At 43.3% G+C, this 18,073-nt stretch overlaps 1 protein-coding gene across 1 annotated transcript in view; it reads left to right on the top strand.

The window, feature by feature from the left end:
* The window catches only part of TRIT1 (tRNA isopentenyltransferase 1), a gene marked incomplete at both ends in the record, with an annotated part of 46,546 nt that extends 28,777 nt beyond the window's left edge, over positions 1-17,769 (top strand). The window contains 9 exons of the mRNA XM_080692497.1: positions 2,584-2,682; positions 3,401-3,546; positions 6,602-6,744; positions 10,751-10,862; positions 11,335-11,447; positions 11,690-11,767; positions 15,041-15,150; positions 15,464-15,581; positions 17,600-17,769. Coding sequence (XP_080548623.1) covers positions 2,584-2,682; positions 3,401-3,546; positions 6,602-6,744; positions 10,751-10,862; positions 11,335-11,447; positions 11,690-11,767; positions 15,041-15,150; positions 15,464-15,581; positions 17,600-17,769 — 1,089 coding nt within the window. The remainder of the gene's footprint in view (positions 1-2,583; positions 2,683-3,400; positions 3,547-6,601; positions 6,745-10,750; positions 10,863-11,334; positions 11,448-11,689; positions 11,768-15,040; positions 15,151-15,463; positions 15,582-17,599) is intronic.
* Between the last annotated feature and the right edge of the window lie 304 nt (positions 17,770-18,073).

Raw genomic sequence — 18,073 nt, 5'->3', positions numbered from 1 at the left:
CTGGTGGTACTGGGGACCCAGCCAGGGCCTCAAGCATGCTGGGTAGGCATTCTACCACTGAGCCGCTTCCCCAGACCCTTAGTCAGCCTTCTAGGTTGACAGGTTAGAGTGCTAGATATGGAGGCCCAGAGAAGAATTTTGCCCAAGATCACAGTAGTTTCATGGCCTGGACAAACAATCCCGCCTTCTCCCATCAAATACCATATCTTATAGCTCCCTGCCTCTTTTCCACTTTCCTCTTCTGGTATTTCATCATTTTCCCCTTCTTCTTTTCTTTTCCTTATTCTTTTTCCCTTTGTTACTTATATAACTGAAGTTTTATTTTACTCTGTAATTATATGTTCTCTGTACTTAAGGGAGAATAGATCATTTGTTTCTCTTCACTTTTAAATTAAATTTAATTTTTTTGGTGCCAGGGATTGAAATTAAGATAATTTTTAATTTGGAAACAGGGTTTCACTAAGTTGCCGAGAGCCTCACTTAAGTTGCTGAGGCTGGCTTCAAACCTGCAATTCTCCTGTCTCAGCCTCTCAAGTACTGAAATTACAGGCCTGCACCATCATGCCCTGCCTGTTTCTCCTTTAGAAGAATAGACAGGGCTGAGAATGTAGCTCAGTTGTAGAGTACTTACACGTGCGAGGTCCTGGGATGGATCCCCAGTACTGAAAGTAAATAAAACAAAAAGACAATGTTGGGATCCTTGATTGGTGACATCTCTATTCCCACCTCCCCCACCCCCAACCTCTTATGGGTTAGTGGGCTTCTGATAGAGATGATTTGTTACTCCACCAACAGATTGGTCGGCAAGGGGAAAGAGATCTCTATAAATGATTTCTTATCTAGATATTAAAGTCTTTTTTTTTAAACTAGTTATTCTTAGAAGCAAGGCCCTTGTTAAAGCAGATAACTATCTGTTCAACAGATTCCGAAGAGAATTCAAAGTAGCAGGATATAAGAACAATAATGACTAACATAAATTGAGTCCTTACTAATTTTCAGGCATTGTAGTGGAGGCCTGATATGCACTGTTACATTTAACTTTGTGTGTGTGTATGGGGAGGTACTGGGGATTGAAACTAGTTGCATTCTATCTCTAGCCCTATTTTATTTTTTATTTTGAAGCCAAGTCTTGCTAAATTGCTGAAAGTCTTGGTAAAATGGTGAGGCTGGCCTTGAATCTCTGATCCTCCCACCTCAGCCTCCCAAGTACTGGGATTATTACAGGAGTATCCCACCACTCCTATTTATACACTGACTATTTATAAAAACTCGTGGAAATTTTGCAGGTGAGAAGATTGAAGCTCAGGGAGATTGAATAACTTGCCCCTAGAACCAGACCCTGGAAGTTGAAGTCTGTTTGTCTCAGAAGTTGTGCCTCTTAGTGTATCTGGTGAAATCTATAGTGGCTAAAATGTGCACTGCTACCCCATAATGGTAGAAGACTTAATCTAAGAACTTTGGCCTAAAAAGACCAGTTAAGAAGTCAAAGTGCCGGGCGTGGTGGCGCACGCTTGTAATCCCTGCACTTGAGAGGCAGAGACAGGAGGATCGCGCAGGTTCGAAGTCAGCCGCGCGCGCTCTGGCTTAGGAGACCCTGTTTCCAAATTAAAATGTAAAAATAGGTCTGGGAGTGTAGCCCAGAGGTAGAAGGGCTTCCAGGAACCCCAGTACCACCAAAAAAAAAAAAAAAAAGTCAAAGTCACACACTGGGTGTCACCTGGGTAGCTTCCTGAGCAGCTGGAACTTGGTTCTGTGAAAGTCCTTGTGATTGTGCTTGTGAAACTGACTTTTAGTACCAGTAGAATTTTGAATTTTAAGATGAGCACAGTGTACATACCTGTAATCCCAGTATTTGGAAGGCTGAGACAGGAGAATCACAGGTTTGAGGCTTGCCTCAGCAACTTAGTGAGACCCTGTCTCAAAATAAAAAATAAAAAGGGCTGGGGGAGGAGGGTGTAAGTCAATTGTAGAGCACTTCAGTTCAGTCCCCAGTGTGTGTGTGTGTGTGTGTGTGTGTGTGTGTGTGTACATAGATCTATATACACACACATACTCCTTGGATTTTAACAGCAAGATCTAAAAAGTGGTAAAACTAGAAGCTATTACCATTATACATTTGTTTTTGGTTTACGTAAGTCCCTCCAGAACTAATTGGAAATGATTCTGAGAACTTATAGAAAACATTCAAGACTGGTATTGATTCATTTCGGTTCTGCCCTTTTACTTCTGCTCTGTGGACAAACAAATGTGCATTAATAATACTCTCCTTCCCAAGTGAGTCAGTTGCTGTCTGTCCGTCTTTCTGTCTCTTTTGCCCCTTCTCCCTTTCTCTCCTTGCCTCCTTCACCTTCTCTCTTTTTCCCCCCTGTGGGGATGGGGATTGAACCCAGGGGTGTCCTACTACTGAGCTGTCTCTAGCCCTTTTTAGTTCTGAGACAGGGTCTTGCCAATTGTCCCGGCTAGCATTGAGCTTGCAATCTCTCTGTGTAAATCTTTGGGTCTCTGGAGTTACAGGCATGCCCTCCTGTTCCTGATAGGATTCTCTTCTTAATATTAAATATGATGATCTTTCTTAATGTTCACATTGAAGATATATTTGCTCGAGACAAAATTCCTATTGTTGTGGGAGGAACCAATTATTACATTGAGTCTTTGCTCTGGAAAGTTCTTGTTAATACCAAGGTATGTTTAGTTCACTTATAACTTACTAAAGAAACGAATTCCTCTTTCATGCCAGCTAATTTTAGTGGGAAGAAGGTTAACTGTAGCCTATTTCTTATACTCAGCAACTGTAATTTTCCTACTTAATATTCTGAAGCAAATGCCACCTCCAATGTGAAGTATCCTCCTCCAGGCTGGCCTGAGGGCAGGGGCTGTGTGTGGGAAAAATGCTCCTGTGTGGATTAATTAGCATCTCCATGTAAGTTAACAGTACATTAGTCTGATTCAGCATTTCCTGGCTGGCAGCACATATCTGTCAGAGAGATGTCCAACACCAACCTTTCTTATGGAGATGCTACAGCGTAGAGTGAGACTTTCCAAATGGTTACGTGTTGACAATATCAGTCCACTCTTTGGTCACCCTTGCTGAAAAGACTAGCTTCCTAGATACGTTAAAATAAATGCGGTAGGCCCAGTACCTGTTTGCACGTCCAACAAGGAAGCGGAGTGGCTGAGAACTTCCTCATGCAGTAAGCCCTCCTTCCTCTTTGTTTGCTGTGGCCTCAGAGCGCTTACCACAGTGGATTGGAATTTTTGGCCTATTATCTTGTCTTTCAACATTTTGCAAGATCTGATTCATCTCTATTCTGTATTCCTAATGCTTAGCAAAGTGCCTGGCACAGATACTGTCTCAGTGTTTATTGTTGAATTACATTCACTCTAAACCTTCTTTCAATAGCCCCAGGAGATGGGCACTGAGAAAGCAGTTGACCGGAAAGTAGAGCTCGAAAAGGAGGATGGCTACGAACTCCACAAACGCCTGAGCCAGGTGGACCCAGAGATGGCCGCCAAGCTGCACCCGCACGACAAGCGCAAAGTGGCCAGGTGAGGCGGCCTGCCTGCTGCCCTCGAGTCCTGAGAGCGGGGCAGTGGATGTTCAGTTTACCTGGGTGACCGGGGAGAGGCTTGGTCAGAGCAGTCAGTGGAGATTGGTGTGTTGCTCTAGGTCAGCAGGTTGAGAGGCCTGAGTTACTGCCTCAGTCCAATTCCCTCAGTAAATAGTTGCACCCTACTCTGTTGTTACATTTTAAATGCATAGTACAATATCATTTTTCCCTAGGGCCTATGTAATCTTGCTTCATTTTCTATTTGATCTTTGCTTGTATAACAGTTTTCATATAAATTTTTTCTGGCACACAGTCCATTTACATTGTGATTTGGATTTCACAATTGATTGTGCAATGCAGAGTTCTGCCCCAGCAGCTTCCCAGTGGGAGGTAGATTTTATAAACTCTCGTAGATCTGCTCACCTTTGCACATGGACACTCATAGGTTATGTCTTCTTAGGTTGTTTTAGAATTGCAGCCTTCTATGTTAGCTCTATTTTTCTACCTTATTGAGCATGATGACTGCACCTGGCAAAGTAGAACATCTAATGAAGAACTTAACGAAGTGTAACATGGATGGTTATACTGACTAAATGTAATAATATCTGGTATTGAGAGGGGTTATGAAATATTCTATTCAAATGATTTTTTTTAAGATCAGTGCTTCTTAATCCTTGTTTTAGTATTTTTTTTTTTTTTTCGTAATTGTAACTTTCCCTCCTCCCCACTGAAACTTATCTGAAAAATAAGGTCTTTTCAGATAGGGTTGTCTTTTGGAGAGCCACATTTCACTGTAAGTTTATTACCCCTTTAAAGTCATTATTACCCTGGTGAGAATGCATATTCTAGATTAATCAAGTTTATACTTTGTGGTATCCAAACATTTTATTTTAGGCATTTTAATAGTTTAATAATTTTTATCAAACTTGGGAACATGATAAATATTTATATGTGTGTGTTTATTTTATTTTATCTTATTTTGGTACTAGGGATTGAACCCAGGGGCATTCTACTTGTGAGCTACACCCTTAGCCCTTTTCTGCTTTTTACTTTGGAACAGGGTCTCACCAAGTTGCAGAGGGCCTTGCCAACTTGCTGAGGCTGGCCACAAACCTGTCATCCTCCTGTCTCAGCTTCCAAGTACTAGGATTATAAGCATGTACCACTACACTTGACTCATTTTTATATTCTTTTGTGACATGATTCTAAAGCTTGGTTTTTATTATTCTCTAGTGTGACTAGCCACGTCTTTCTTCTAACCTCTTATTTTGCTTCTTTTGAACTAGTAATGAGCTTGAGAATTGTGCCTTAGTAAGAATAACTCCGTTCTAAGCCAAAGCTCTAGACTCTCTCCCTGAGAAAGGAGTACTGAGGATTGAATCCAGGGCCCTGTGCATGCTGAATAATCACTCTGCAACTAAGCCATACCCCTAACCCTTCTTTAAATTTTATTTTTGAAGCCAGGCATGGTGGTGCACGCTTATTCCCAATACTTGGAAGGCCGAGACAGGAGAATTGCAGGTTCATGGCCACCCTCAGCTACGTTTTTTTTTTTTTTTTTTTTTTTTGGTGGTACTGGGGTTCCTGGAAGCCCTTCTACCTCCGGGCTCCGCTCCCAGACCTATTTTATATTTTTGAAACAGGGTCTCTTACGCCAGTGCGGCTGGCTTTGAACCTGCGCGATCCTCCTGTCTCTGCCTCCCAAGCGCGGGGATTACAAGCGTGCGCCACCACGCCCGGCCCACCCTCAGCTATTTAATGAAGCCCTCTACAACTTAGTGAGACTTCATTTAAAAATAAGGAATAAAAAGCTGGGCGCGGTGGCACATGCGTGTAATCCCAGCATTTGGAAGGCTGAGATGGGAGGATTGCGGTTCGTGGACAGCCTCAGCTACTTAGTGAGGTTCATAATAAAGAATAAAAAATAGTGCTGGGGGTATATCTCAGAGGTAAAATGCCCCTGGGTTCCATCTCTAGTACCACACACACACACGGGAATAAAAATAGAGCTGGGTTCAATTCCTAGGACAAAAAATAAATAAATATATATATATATATATATATATATATATATATATATTGCAGACATTCTCACCAAGTTGCTCAGGCTGGCCTCAAACTTGCTGTCCTTCTGCCATAACCTGCCAAATAGCTGGGATTACAGGAGTGTGCTTTCACGCCCTTTTATCTTTTGGATTGAGTCTGTAGTCTAACCTGTCTATAGTAAGATATCCCTTATATTTGTTACTTTTTCTTTCTTTCTTTCTTTTTTTTTTTTTTTACATCCTGGAGCTTAAATCCAGTGCTTCACACATACCAGGAAAGTGCTTTACCTCTGAGCTACATCCCCAGCCCTCTGTTAAACATTTTTCCTCCTCTTAGATCCTCTTTGAGTGACCATTAATACTGAAAAACAAGGGGTCTCTACTCTAGTGTTAGGGTTTCAGGAAATGGAATTGGGTCAGGAAGGGAAAGATCCCTTTGCGGCTGATGAGTTGTAATAACCGGAGTGGTAGGGTGTAGACGCTGGTGTCAGTTACCTGTGCTGCGTAGCATAACAGACAGGCAACACGAGCACACGGTTCTTTCTTCAGTGATCTTTGTGCTGGTAGAATACCGAGTTAGCCAGGAGCATTCCTCATTAATTTTAGACATATTTAAAACGCAAGCTGATGAGCTGGATATGCAGCATACTTTTGTACTGTGGGAAAGGCGCTCCAGCGAGACCAGACTTGTTGGCTTGTGCAAACTCCCAAACAAGCCCTCTCACTGCTCACTTGAAAGTGAGTTCCATTCTACTTGTGGAGAAGAAACCTGTTTTACTGATTTCAGACGTGTGCTTAGAAGAATAGTATTATTTCTCACTTTACCTAGAGTTTTCTTTAGAGTGCTTTCTGAGTAGCTCTAGGATTGAAGTAACTCTAGACCTTGTTTTGTGCAGGAAAATAAAAACGAGGCCTTCTATAATATATAGCTTTCCCCTTGTTTCACTGGAGAGTAAACATTCCCTGATGCTTTCTATGGTTTGCCCTTCCCTCCTTGAAACAACTTAGGAGCTTACAAGTGTTTGAAGAAACAGGGCTCCCTCACAGTGAGCTTCTTCGTCGTCAACACGCAGAGGAAGGTGGTGGTCCCCTTGGAGGCCCTCTCAAGTTCCCCAACCCTTGCATCCTCTGGCTTTATGCTGACAAGACAGGTAAAAATTCTTTGATGTCCATCAGAGGTAGAATTTAGGATAATCTAAGTTACTGTATATAAAATGCTTACAACCATGGGTGACTCATACTAAGCACTAAACTAGTGATAGCCATTATATTGCGTTGTTGTTGTTGTTGTTGTTGTTGTTGTTGTTGTTGTTGTTACTATTATTTTGGAGTTGTGGTATTGGGGATGCAACCAAGAGGTATTCTACCTTGAGTTACACCCCAGACCTATTTTTTTGTTTTGCAGCAGGGTCTCACTAAGTTGCTGAAGCTGGCCTTAACCTCTGATCCTCCTGTCTCAGCTTCCCAAGTTATGGGATTACAGGTGGGTGAATGCCAGGGCCACCGTGCCCGACACATCAGTATTATTATTTGTTGGCTTAGGTGCAGTGCTGTTCTCCTAAGTACTTGCCTGAAAAGGACGAAAGTGTACTATTGGTACTAGGATAAAATACTAGGGGTGGGATAGGATGGGATAGATGGAATTGGAGAGAGATTACTGTCCTGAGAAGTTGCACAGAAGAAAGAAAGAAAAGGTTTAACCAAGTATAGTGGTACACACCTATAATTCCAGTACCTGAGAGGCTGAGATGGGCAGATCACGGGTTCGAAGTCAGCCGTTGTAACTTAGGCCCTCGTCAACTTAGTGAGAGAGCCTGTTTCCCAAAAAAAGATAAAATAGGGCCGGGAGTATAGCTCAGAGGTAGAATGCCCTGGGTTCTATGCCTAAAAAAAAGGAAAATTTTGTGAAAGGAGGTATGACCTCAGATGGAGGCTGAATCACTAATCATTCTAGAAGCAGTAGGCCTGAGAATTGGAAATGACATATTAGATAGCTAACCTGTTGTTGTTTTTGTTGCTAATATATAATAATGCCCTGTGATAGCAGTAACGTATTCATCCGAAAACCCCCAGTAACCATTCAGTGAAGTGCCAAGTATCTTGTGTTGTACTTGGGTTTAAGAGATGATAAGAGACGGGACATACTGTTGCTGTGGTGGTGGTGCTGAGGATTGAACCCAGGCCTCATGCATGCTGGGCAAGTGCTCCCACTGAGCTACCCCAGCTCAGTGCCTGTTTTTAAGGACCTCCCAGTTTAGTGGAGCAAGAGGAAAGAGATGGACACTACAGTGTGATAAATGCTGGACTAGATCCATTTAGAGCATTGTGGAGACAGAGAGAAGGGATGACGCGTATTCTCTAGAGAGTGTCATGGACCATTTTGCAAAGATTATTATGAAGACAGGTAGTGTAAGGATTAACAGACGGGCTCTAAGACCTTCTGGCGCCACCATTTTTGAGCTATGTGAGTTAAGACTAGTTTACATTTCTGTGCCCCAGCTCTTATAAAATGGAGATAATATTATAACATATCTCCTAGTAGTACTGAAGATTAGATGAATTAATACATATAGAGTTGTAGAGGTGTGGGGTAGCTCAGTGGTAGAATGCTTGTCTGACTTGCACAAGGCCCTGGGTTTTATTTCCAAGCACTGCAAAATAAATGAATTAATAAGATATATACAAAATGCTTGGAATGTAGCTTGAAACATGATAAGTCCAATAAGTGCAAACTTTTTAGGAAGAAAAAAAGTTACTATCATTGCAAGCCAAGAAGTAGCAGTGATAGAAATACAGAGGAGCAAAATTAAAATGGTAAAATCTTGTTGTTAAATTATTTTCAATTGTTAGCTGCTAATTTATTTTATTTTATTATTATTATTATTATTATTTTTTTTTTTGGTGGTACTGGGGTTCCTGGAAGCCCTTCTACCTCCAGGCTACACTCCCAGACCTATTTTTTAAATTTGGAAACAGGGTCTCTTAAGCCAGCGAGGCTGGCTCCGAACCAGCGCGATCCTCCTGTTTCAGCCTCCAAGCAGGGGGATTACAAGCGTGCGCCACCACGCCCGGCCCCATTTTACTTTTTTAATTTGAAGTCTCACAGAGTTTTTATTTTCGGTACTGGAGATTGAGATTGAACTCGGAGCATTCTACCTCCAAGCTGCACTCCCAGTCCTATTTTTTATTTTTATTTTTTATTTTGAAACAGGGTCTCACTAAGTAGCCGAAGCTGGCCGCAAACCCGGATCCTTCTGTCTCAGCCTCCCAAATTACAACTGTGTGCCACCATGCCCAATTTGAAAAAGATAATTTTTAATAATGAAAATATTTTACAAATAAAAACATACTATAATTTAGCATAAAATAATGGTATTTGACTTATAATAAAGCTATGATTAGCCATCTTACTTTAATGATTATGACCTCTCACTCTTTGCTTCTTTCTATGACTCAGTTCAACATACATATATCTAAGATAGCTTTGAACTAAAGTTCCTCATTCCTAATCGTGGTGTCATCTGGGGATTCTTAAACGGAAAATAATACAAAGTTAGATTAATAAATATGTCAAATGTTAAGAAGGATAAACGGGGGACTCTGAGCCACGTCTAGAGCATCGAATGTACTCTGTCCTTCATAAGATTGTGTGCTTTTGCTTTATGTGATGAGAAGGGATGTGCTTCATTCTAGCTGGGATTTTTTGTGTTTGTGGTACTAGGAATTGAATCCAGAGGCATTCTACCTCCTAGCTATACCCCCATCCCTATTTATTTGTTTATTTATTTATTGGTGGTACTGGGGTTCCTGGAAATCCTTCTACCTTCGGGCTACATTCCCAGACCTATTTTTATACTTTTTTTAAATTTGGAAACAGGGTCTCTTAAACCAGCGTGTCTGGCTTCGAACGTGCGCGATCCTCCTGTCTCTGCCTCCCAAGCTCTGGGATTATAAGAGTGCGCCACCACGCCTGGCAATTATTTATTTATTTATTTATTTATTTATTTATTTATTATATATTGGGGAGGGGTACTGGGGATGGAACCCAGAGGCATTCTACTTCTGAGTTATACCCCAGCCCTACTTTTTATTCCTTATTTTGAAACAGGGTCTCACTGCGTTGAAAAGGGCCTCAATAATTAGCTAAGGCCGTCCGTGAACCGCGATCCTCCTGTCTCAGCCTCCCAAATGCTGGGATTATAAGCATGTGCCACCACACCCAGCTCTATTTTATTTATTTGTTTGTTTGTTTTTAGGTACTGGGGATGGAACCCAGGGGCATTCTATCTCCGAGCTACACCCCCAGGCCTATTTTTTATTCTTTATTTTGAAACAGGGTCTCACTGAGTTGCAAAGGGCCTCACTAAGTATCTGAGGCTGGCCTCAAATTCAGATCCTCTTGTCTCAGCCTCCCAAATGTTGGGTATACAAATGTGTGCCACCATGCCCAGCTTTATTTTTATTTTGAAAAAAAAAGGTCTCTCTAGGGAGTCTCACTACTTGGTAAGGCTGTCCTCTCTGACTTATTATTATTATTATTATTATTATTATTATTATTATTATTATTTGCTGTACTGGGGATTGAGCCCAGGGGCATTCTACCTCTGAGCTTCACCCTAGCTTTATTTTTTATTCTTTATTTTGAAACAGGGTCTCACTAAGTTGTAGGTGGCCTCACTGGGTAGCTGAGGCTAGCCGCAAACCTGCGATTCTCCTTGTCTCAGCCTCCCAAATACCACTTTTTTTTTTTTTTTTTTTGGTGGTACTGGGGTTCCTGGAAGCCCTTCTACCTTCAGCTACACTCCCACAGGCTACACTCCCAGACCTATTTTTATACTTTTTTATGTGGAAGCAGGGTCTCTTAAGCCAGCAAAGCTGGCTTCGAACCTGCACGATTCTCCTGTCTCTGCCTCCCAAGTGCGGGGATTACAAGCGTGTGCCACCACGCCGGGCAACACGACCAGCTTTGACTGTTTTTATTTGGAGTTGCAATATGAAATGTGAGTAAATAGGAATTTCTATGTAATCTTTGAAATCTGAATCCTTTTGTTCCATTTGAACAAACTTTCTATTTTTTGGCAGCCTGTTCATTCATCATGTAAAGGAATAGTAGGCACCTCCAACATGTTGCTGGTTCATGGGCTAATTTGTTTCAAGTTCTAGATGAGCGCCTAGATAAGAGAGTGGATGACATGCTTGCTGCTGGGCTCTTGGAGGAACTAAGAGATTTTCACAGACGCTATAACCAGAAGAACACTTCAGAAGATAGGTAAGGATTTGGGGTTCCTGGAAACCCTTCTACCTTCGGGCTACACTCCCAGACCTATTTTTATTATACTTTTTTATTTGGAAACAGGGTCTCTTAAGCCAGCACGTCTTATTACTCTAACTCCTTCCATTCCTTGCCCATGGTTGAAAGACCATGTAGAATAGTGGCTTTGGGTCTGCTTGCTTGTTTATTAGCCTCTGTCTTTGGCATTGGCAAGTCTTATTGGAAGGAAGTCTAGTATTCTTGTTACAATTGCAATTTTCTAGTTTTTTTCAGACATTCCCAGAAGTTACTTTTCAAGGAATTAACCTGGGAGCTGGTGGGGAGGGAGGGGAGGATTTCAGAGACTAATTAACTGCTCAGGATCTCCGTTCCCTCATCTATGGAGGGGAATGGCTGAACTCGATCATCTCCCAGGCCCTGCTAGCTTTCAGAGGCAATGGCTCATCTGCTGATGCTCTCCTGTTCCCAGCCAGGACTATCAACATGGTATCTTCCAATCAATTGGCTTCAAGGAATTTCACGAGTACCTGATCACTGAGGGAAAATGCACACCAGAGACTAGTAACCAGCTTCTAAAGAAAGGTGTGGACTCCTCCATCTAACCTAGTCTTGGGCATCCTTGGGTGACAGAGTACTTAGCTCGTATGGTCTGAGCAGGAGCTGAGGCTAGAAGAACCCCAGACTGCCTCAGCTCAGAATTGAGGTTGCTGTCCATCTAGTCCAATGTTGTGCTGCTTTCCTCTTCTGCTGAGCTGGGAGGGCCTGCCTCTGCGCAGAGAAAGAAGTACTTAGCCGGGTGCGCCTATATCTGTTGTATCTTTCAGGTATTCAGACTCTGAAACAAGTAACTAAGAGATATGCCCGGAAGCAAAACCAATGGGTTAAAAACCGCTTTCTGAGCAGTAAGTCTCATGTTTATTTTTATCCCCTGGGCTCATTTTTAATAGAATATAGATGTCCTCTGAGTGCCCAGAATATGCACCTGTTCTGGACCTATTCTGAGATTTTGGACCTGACCTGGGGAAGAGTCTATTGCGTAAATGATTGTTAGGGATTTTTTGTTTGTGTGATATCTCAGGAGAAAAAAAAAAAAGTTTCTATCCAGGAGTCTTCCTTATCCCTTGAACAGATGGTCCTGGCAGAATATTGGTAAGAGCAAAACAGCAACAACTTAGCAGAGTTGGTGTTTGGTGCTGATTTGAGCTCTGGTTTAAGACCTAAAAAGCAATCTGAATTCTATGAGGAGCTTTCCTAATCATCTTGGACCAGATGATCATCACAAAAAATCTTACAGGCACCCTGTAATCCCATCTACTTGGAAGGCTATCACAATAGGATCTGAAGTTTGAGGCTAGTCTGGGCAACTTAGATGTAGTTCAGTGGTATAATGTCCCTCTGTTCAGTCCCCAGTATTGGAGAAAAAAGCCTAAACCTTTGCCACTTTTCCCAGCATCTCCTTTGTGGTTTGTACTTGATGATTCAACTGAGACTTTAGTTGAGCAGAACTTTCAAAAGAAAAGGAAGGATGTTCTCATTCTTTGACCCTGTATTTGACACTAAATTTGGTGGTACGTATGCATTTCTGAACCTTTAAAGTGTAAAGGGTTTTTTTCCCCCCTATCTTTTCTGATAAGAAAATGAAGGCCTGGGGAAGCTAAATAACTTGTCTCAAATCCTCCAGTTAGTAGGCGGTAGAGAGTGAATGCAGGCCTGATTCCAAAGTCTATACTCATTTCTTTTAGTTACACTGTCAGCTAGACAGCATTGGTACTGGGGCTTGGGGTAGAAACTGTGTACATGTAAGTAAAAAGAGATTAATTTAAGCATAAGTGAAACTCCAGTTTTATCTTGTGGACACATTTATTTATTTATTTATTTATTTATTTTTGGTGGTACTGGGGTTCCTGGAAGCCCTTCTACCTCTAGGCTACACTCCCGGACCTACTTTATATTTTTTTAAATTTGGAAACAGGGTTTCTTAAGCCAGTGCAGCTGGCTTTGAACCTGCGCGATCCTCCTGTCTCTGCCTCCCAAATGCTGGGATTACAAGCGTGTGCCACCATGCCCGGCTGAGACTTTTTTATTTATTTATTTTTATTTTGGTTCTGGGGATTGAACCCAGAGACATTGTATCCCCAGGCTAGACCCCCAGGTCGATTTTATTTATTTGGAAACAGGGTCTAACAAGGTCTCACTAGGATGCTGAGAGCCTCACTAAATTGCCGAGACTGGCTTTGAACCTGTGATCCTCCTGTCCGGCCTCCCAAGTACTGGGAATATAAGCACGCACCACCACCACACCCGGCTTGTGGATACTTTTTAAATATACTTTTGGATCATCCCCTGTAGAGCATTTGCCAGTAGACTTCTGCTTTCAGTTACAGGCGAAGCCAGCTCCTCAGTGTATTTGCTGTGAGCACAGAAACACCTTGGTCCGTGTTGTGGACCACAGGACTGCTCTCTTCTCCTTACCCTTCTTTCCCTGCATGTCCTGAGATTGAAAGAATGTCTTAGTCATCAGAAAGTGAAGCTTAGTACTGCACTTTTCAGGTGCCGCTTCTCTTCTCAAGTCTGACAATAAGTGTGTTACAGAAGGCTTTTTTGTAGTAATTTGGAACTTCCTTCTGTGGTAGTAAGGCCTAAGTAACTCCCATCTTTGGCACAGTGTGTCATGTGCCTGCTCCTCGTTCGTGTGTGTGCCAGCACAGGCCTGGTGCTAGAGAGAAAGGAACAGCTGCCCTGTAAGTCAGGAGCCACCTGTGATTGGTCAGGGCTGGTCCGCTGGGATATGGTTCTGGCGAGGAGCCAGAGGGACTTCCCTACCCAGCCTGGCCTTGGACCCAGGCCAGAAGTAGCAGCTGGGAGCCGAGAACTTGCTGAAAGGTGCTTAGACAGGGCACAGAAGCTAACAAAGGACGTAGAGGAGAAAGGAGAATGTAGAGCGGCCTGGAAACAGGTGCAGAGCTTAGCCAGGCCAGGTGTGCTGTGGGTGCCGCCTGCGCCCTCCCAGTCTCACCTTTCCGTGTGGTGGCAGGTGCAGCCCAGTCCACTTTATAAAGAATCTTACCTGTGGTTGGCACAATCAAAAGGCTAGCACCTGCCAGCCGTTGGCATCCCAGAGCCTTTGATGCCTTTGTCCATGAGTGGTGCTCATTGCCTTTGGACAGCTGCCTTCACCTGGGCAGTTTAGTATGTCTACGGACTGGGGAACTACCTACAGAGTCTACACCCTCAAAACATGGGTGGCTTCAGTGGGTGAAATACCTGTAGCTGTACTTTTTGCTACCTTCTGTCAGATCTCCATTCCAGAGTATTTTTCAGCATGTGTTTCTTGAATACTCCTCTAGAGCTGGCTCTTAAAAGAAGAGGTTCAACTAGATCAATTAAAGGCATCTTTGCAGTTCTCAGATTCAGCTGCTCATTGTCTGATGCTGTTGTTCCCAGTCCATGGTTATCGGCATGCTATCAAGGAGTTTCATGAATGCTAGGCTGCCGAAGGGATATGTGCAAACCTGATACTAGTATCTGCTCCTAAAGAAGCCTGGGAATTCTTTTGCCACAGAGTACCAGAACTGTACGATATCGTGGAACTCAAAGCTTTTAGTTATTTCCTCCTGTGGTGTGCTGTCTTCATGTGGTAGCCCACAGTGGTCACTAGAGCTGTTCCTCCATTTTGGTTCTTTCTTTCTTTCTTTCTTTCTTTCTTTCTTTCTTTCTTTCTTTCTTTCTTTCTTTCTTTCTAGTACTGGGGTTCCTGGAAACCCTTCTACCTCCGGGCTACACTCCCAGACCTATTTTTTATATTTTTATTTGGAAACAGGGTCTCTTAAGCCAGCTGAGGCTGGCTTCGAACCTGCGCGATCCTCCTGTCTCCGCCTCCCAAGCGCGGGGATTACAAGCATGTGCCACCACGCCCGGCCATTTTGGTTTCTTGACTGATCAGGAAGATTCTGCACCTGAGCCTCTGGTTATATAGCCAGGCTTACTGGCCACAGACAAGTTAGTCTTGCAGGTTTTCCTTGGACTGTGGTTAATGTTTATGGTAGAATGAATAGCATGGTCAGAATGTTTATTCCTTTGGTCCTGTGTGTTTTCCTTAGGTTTTAGAGTCCTGGGAGCAGAATAGATTGGGTCTTAGAGGCTGACCTTTCACAGCTTTTTCTTGTCATCATTAGGACCTGGTCCCAGTGTTCCCCCGGTGTATGGCTTAGAGGTGTCTGAAGTCTCAAAGTGGGAAGAGTCTGTTCTTGAACCTGCTCTTGATATCGTGCAAAGTTTCATCCAGGTGACTATTATCATGGCTTGGTCTCTTGTCTGGCTTCAGAGCACTTTCCTTCACTGACACTTCTGTTACTGTGTCGGGAGCCAAGGCTCCTTTTCATGGAATAAGCAGAAGGGCTGCCTGCTTTTAGATCCCTGGAGGCTTGTGTTTCTGCTTTCACATTTAGAAAAGTTGTTGCTAAAATCTGTTCACAGCCCACCTGCTCCCCAGGGTGTGCAAAAGGACACTTGGGAAAACCCCATTCCAATAATATCAGAGAATTATGCTCACATGGCTTTGAATTGAACGGTCCTCCTCATCCCCACTCCATGTTTAGGGCCACAAGCCTGCCGTCGCTCCAGTAAAGATGCCATTCAGTGAAACTGAGAACAAGAGAAGTTACCATATGTGTGAGCTGTGTGATCGAATCATCATTGGAGACCGCGAATGGGCAGGTAGGGATGGCAAAGGGCCTGGAGAAGTTGGTAAAGTTAGGCTGTGCCAGCTTCCTGAAATGTAAGGTCTTGGGGAGGTTAGTGCTAGAGCTTGCTTATTGGTAAAGTCAGATTCCTCTAAGGGCCTGTGCTCACATTCCTTGGAGGCGTTACCAAACCAAGGAGTTGTCTCTGTATTCTGAAATGCAAAGGAAGGCCGTCGCCCTCCAGCTCCAGCTGGAATAGACCACTTATACCCAGAGGTCTGCAGTTAACTTCCTAGACTTCCTTTGACTTCATAATTCTGCCTGAGAGGAGCTTCTTCGCCTTTGATGTTTAGAACTCAGTGGAGTTAAGGTGGGATTGTAAGGGAATCCAGGCAACTCATCCAAGAGACCAGAGGCAGAAGTGTACCTGGGCGGGAGCCAGATGTGATTACCCTCCCGAGCACATTCTTCAGCAGCGGTGTCTCCTCGGTATTTCTCATGGTAACTTGTCAAGCTGTTGGTGGCGGCTTCAACTGTAATGAAAGATGGAACAGCAACTGTGAGAGCAGCCTGTCAGATCTGTATGAAGACCGTAGTGCCCACCACCCCAGGTCCACCCACCCTGAGGCTCTGCGCCTCTGCTCTAGAGCCTGGTTCTGTCCTGCCACGGTCGCATGGCCTTGATTTTATGTGGACTTTAGCAACACGTGTTAGGCAGAGTGGGTCTTGCAGTTTACCCATCGGCTAGAACCCTTCTGTTCAGAGCACTGCTTTGCTTGGTTTCTCAGAGAAGTAGATTTTTCTACCCCTATCAGCTAATAGAATGATTAGGTCTATTAACTGGTAACTGGCAAAATGGACTCCATTGTCGGAGGCTGGGGACGGCTGTGATCGCCCAGCCAGCAGAAGAAGCCTTGATTGTCGTTGGTTTATAATGATGAAAGGGGAAGGGAAAGAGAGTGTCTGATTGTTTTGTAAAGGAAACTTAGTGGTTCGATTTGTCGAATGTCCTTCAGGGAGAGCCTTTGTGAGCTTAGCTGTGTAAGCCCTTCTATAGTGCCATCTGTCCAGGCCTCACTCCGCTCCCTTGCTGCGGTGGAGAGCCAGGCCAGAGCCCCATTTTTGCCTTAGGCTCTAACTGGAGAACAAAGCTGACTTTTCTCCCCAAGTAAACTGTTCTCTGACTTGTAGCCTCTTCCCTACTTTTGCTTGCTTCTGAACCCTTAAGAAGGATGTTTTAAATATATATATATAAGAATTTAATCTCATCTTTCTCACTCTAAGTGTTCCCAGATAAGGTTTTCCTGGAAAAGAACAGAATAGTAAAAATGAGCCTGTATGGTTTAGTCAGAAGGTGAGAATGGTCTTAGGGGTAAGAGGTCAGCAACTGATATCACCCTGGCCGAGGTGGTCAGAGATGGTGTCCCTTGCCGTCCCTCTCGAGCACTGTATGCTCGCCTGATGGGAGCCCTGTGGATTAGTCCTTCACGTGGCCTCTGTGACCTGGCCTAGGGGTGTTAAACCAGGGCAGGAGTGGGTGAGCCACCTGTAGCACTGGTGAAGCACAGACAAGATTTGAATTTCTAATCTTCTAGTCTAGGTAGTTGAAATGTATCTCCTGCATGAAGCCTTTTATCATAGAGACCTGATTTGGGGAAGAGGGGTTTCTTTTGGGGCCTATTGGTCTAAGAGAAGAGTTTGCCTGCTGTGCAGCCATGGACAAAATGTGAGACATCTCTGAACTTCCGTTTCCCTCAATATAAAATGAGCAGAGTAGACCATCCTGCAAGATTATTGTGAGGATTAGTGATGTGGTCCACCTAGCAGGAAGTTCTGGATAGATGGTAGGCAGCTCATTCTTGCTTGTTAAACCAGCTAGCTGTATGACTTATTCTTCCCTTAAAGATGCTAAGCAGCTGTACCAATGCATGTGTCAAACCTGTTATTATTAAAGACAAAAATTATGTAATTAAATTTAGTTGCTTTTAAGGGTTTATTCTAGAAAATCCTAATGAGTTTTGTTTGTTTGTTTGGTTGTTTTTTTCTTATCAGCACATACAAAATCTAAAACCCACTTGTACCAACTGAAGAAAAGAAGAAGATTGGATTTAGATGCTGCCAGTACCATACAAAGCCAGAGTATTTCCCCAGGCTGCGACAAAGAACAAAAAGAGAAGGAATCCCCAGGACAGAATGATGAAGAGCTGGAATCCAGCATTTAAGAGACATGGCCAGTGGCCTTTGCAAAAGTGGCGGGCCAGTTCAGGAGGGAGGGGTACGTCTGTCTCCATGGCTGGGCTGAGGAGGGCTGTGTGGGAAGCCCACCGTTTTCTTCCATACAGTGGTGTGTGTGGTTTTAAAGGCTCGTATTCTCTGTAATGGAAACAGCAGGTCTTTCAGCTCCTTGTGTGGCTGTTGTGTCTGGTAATGAAGTAGTTCAGAGTGGGATTTTTTTTTCTTTGAACCTTAAAGGTTCTATTTTAAAGAGAAGCACAGATTGCACATTTTTGTACGTAAGGATCTTTT

Source organism: Muscardinus avellanarius, assembly GCF_963383645.1.
Source record: "Muscardinus avellanarius genome assembly, chromosome: 3".
In the NCBI taxonomy this organism is placed as follows: Eukaryota; Metazoa; Chordata; class Mammalia; order Rodentia; family Gliridae; genus Muscardinus; species Muscardinus avellanarius.
This window is presented reverse-complemented; position numbering and strand designations above follow the sequence as displayed.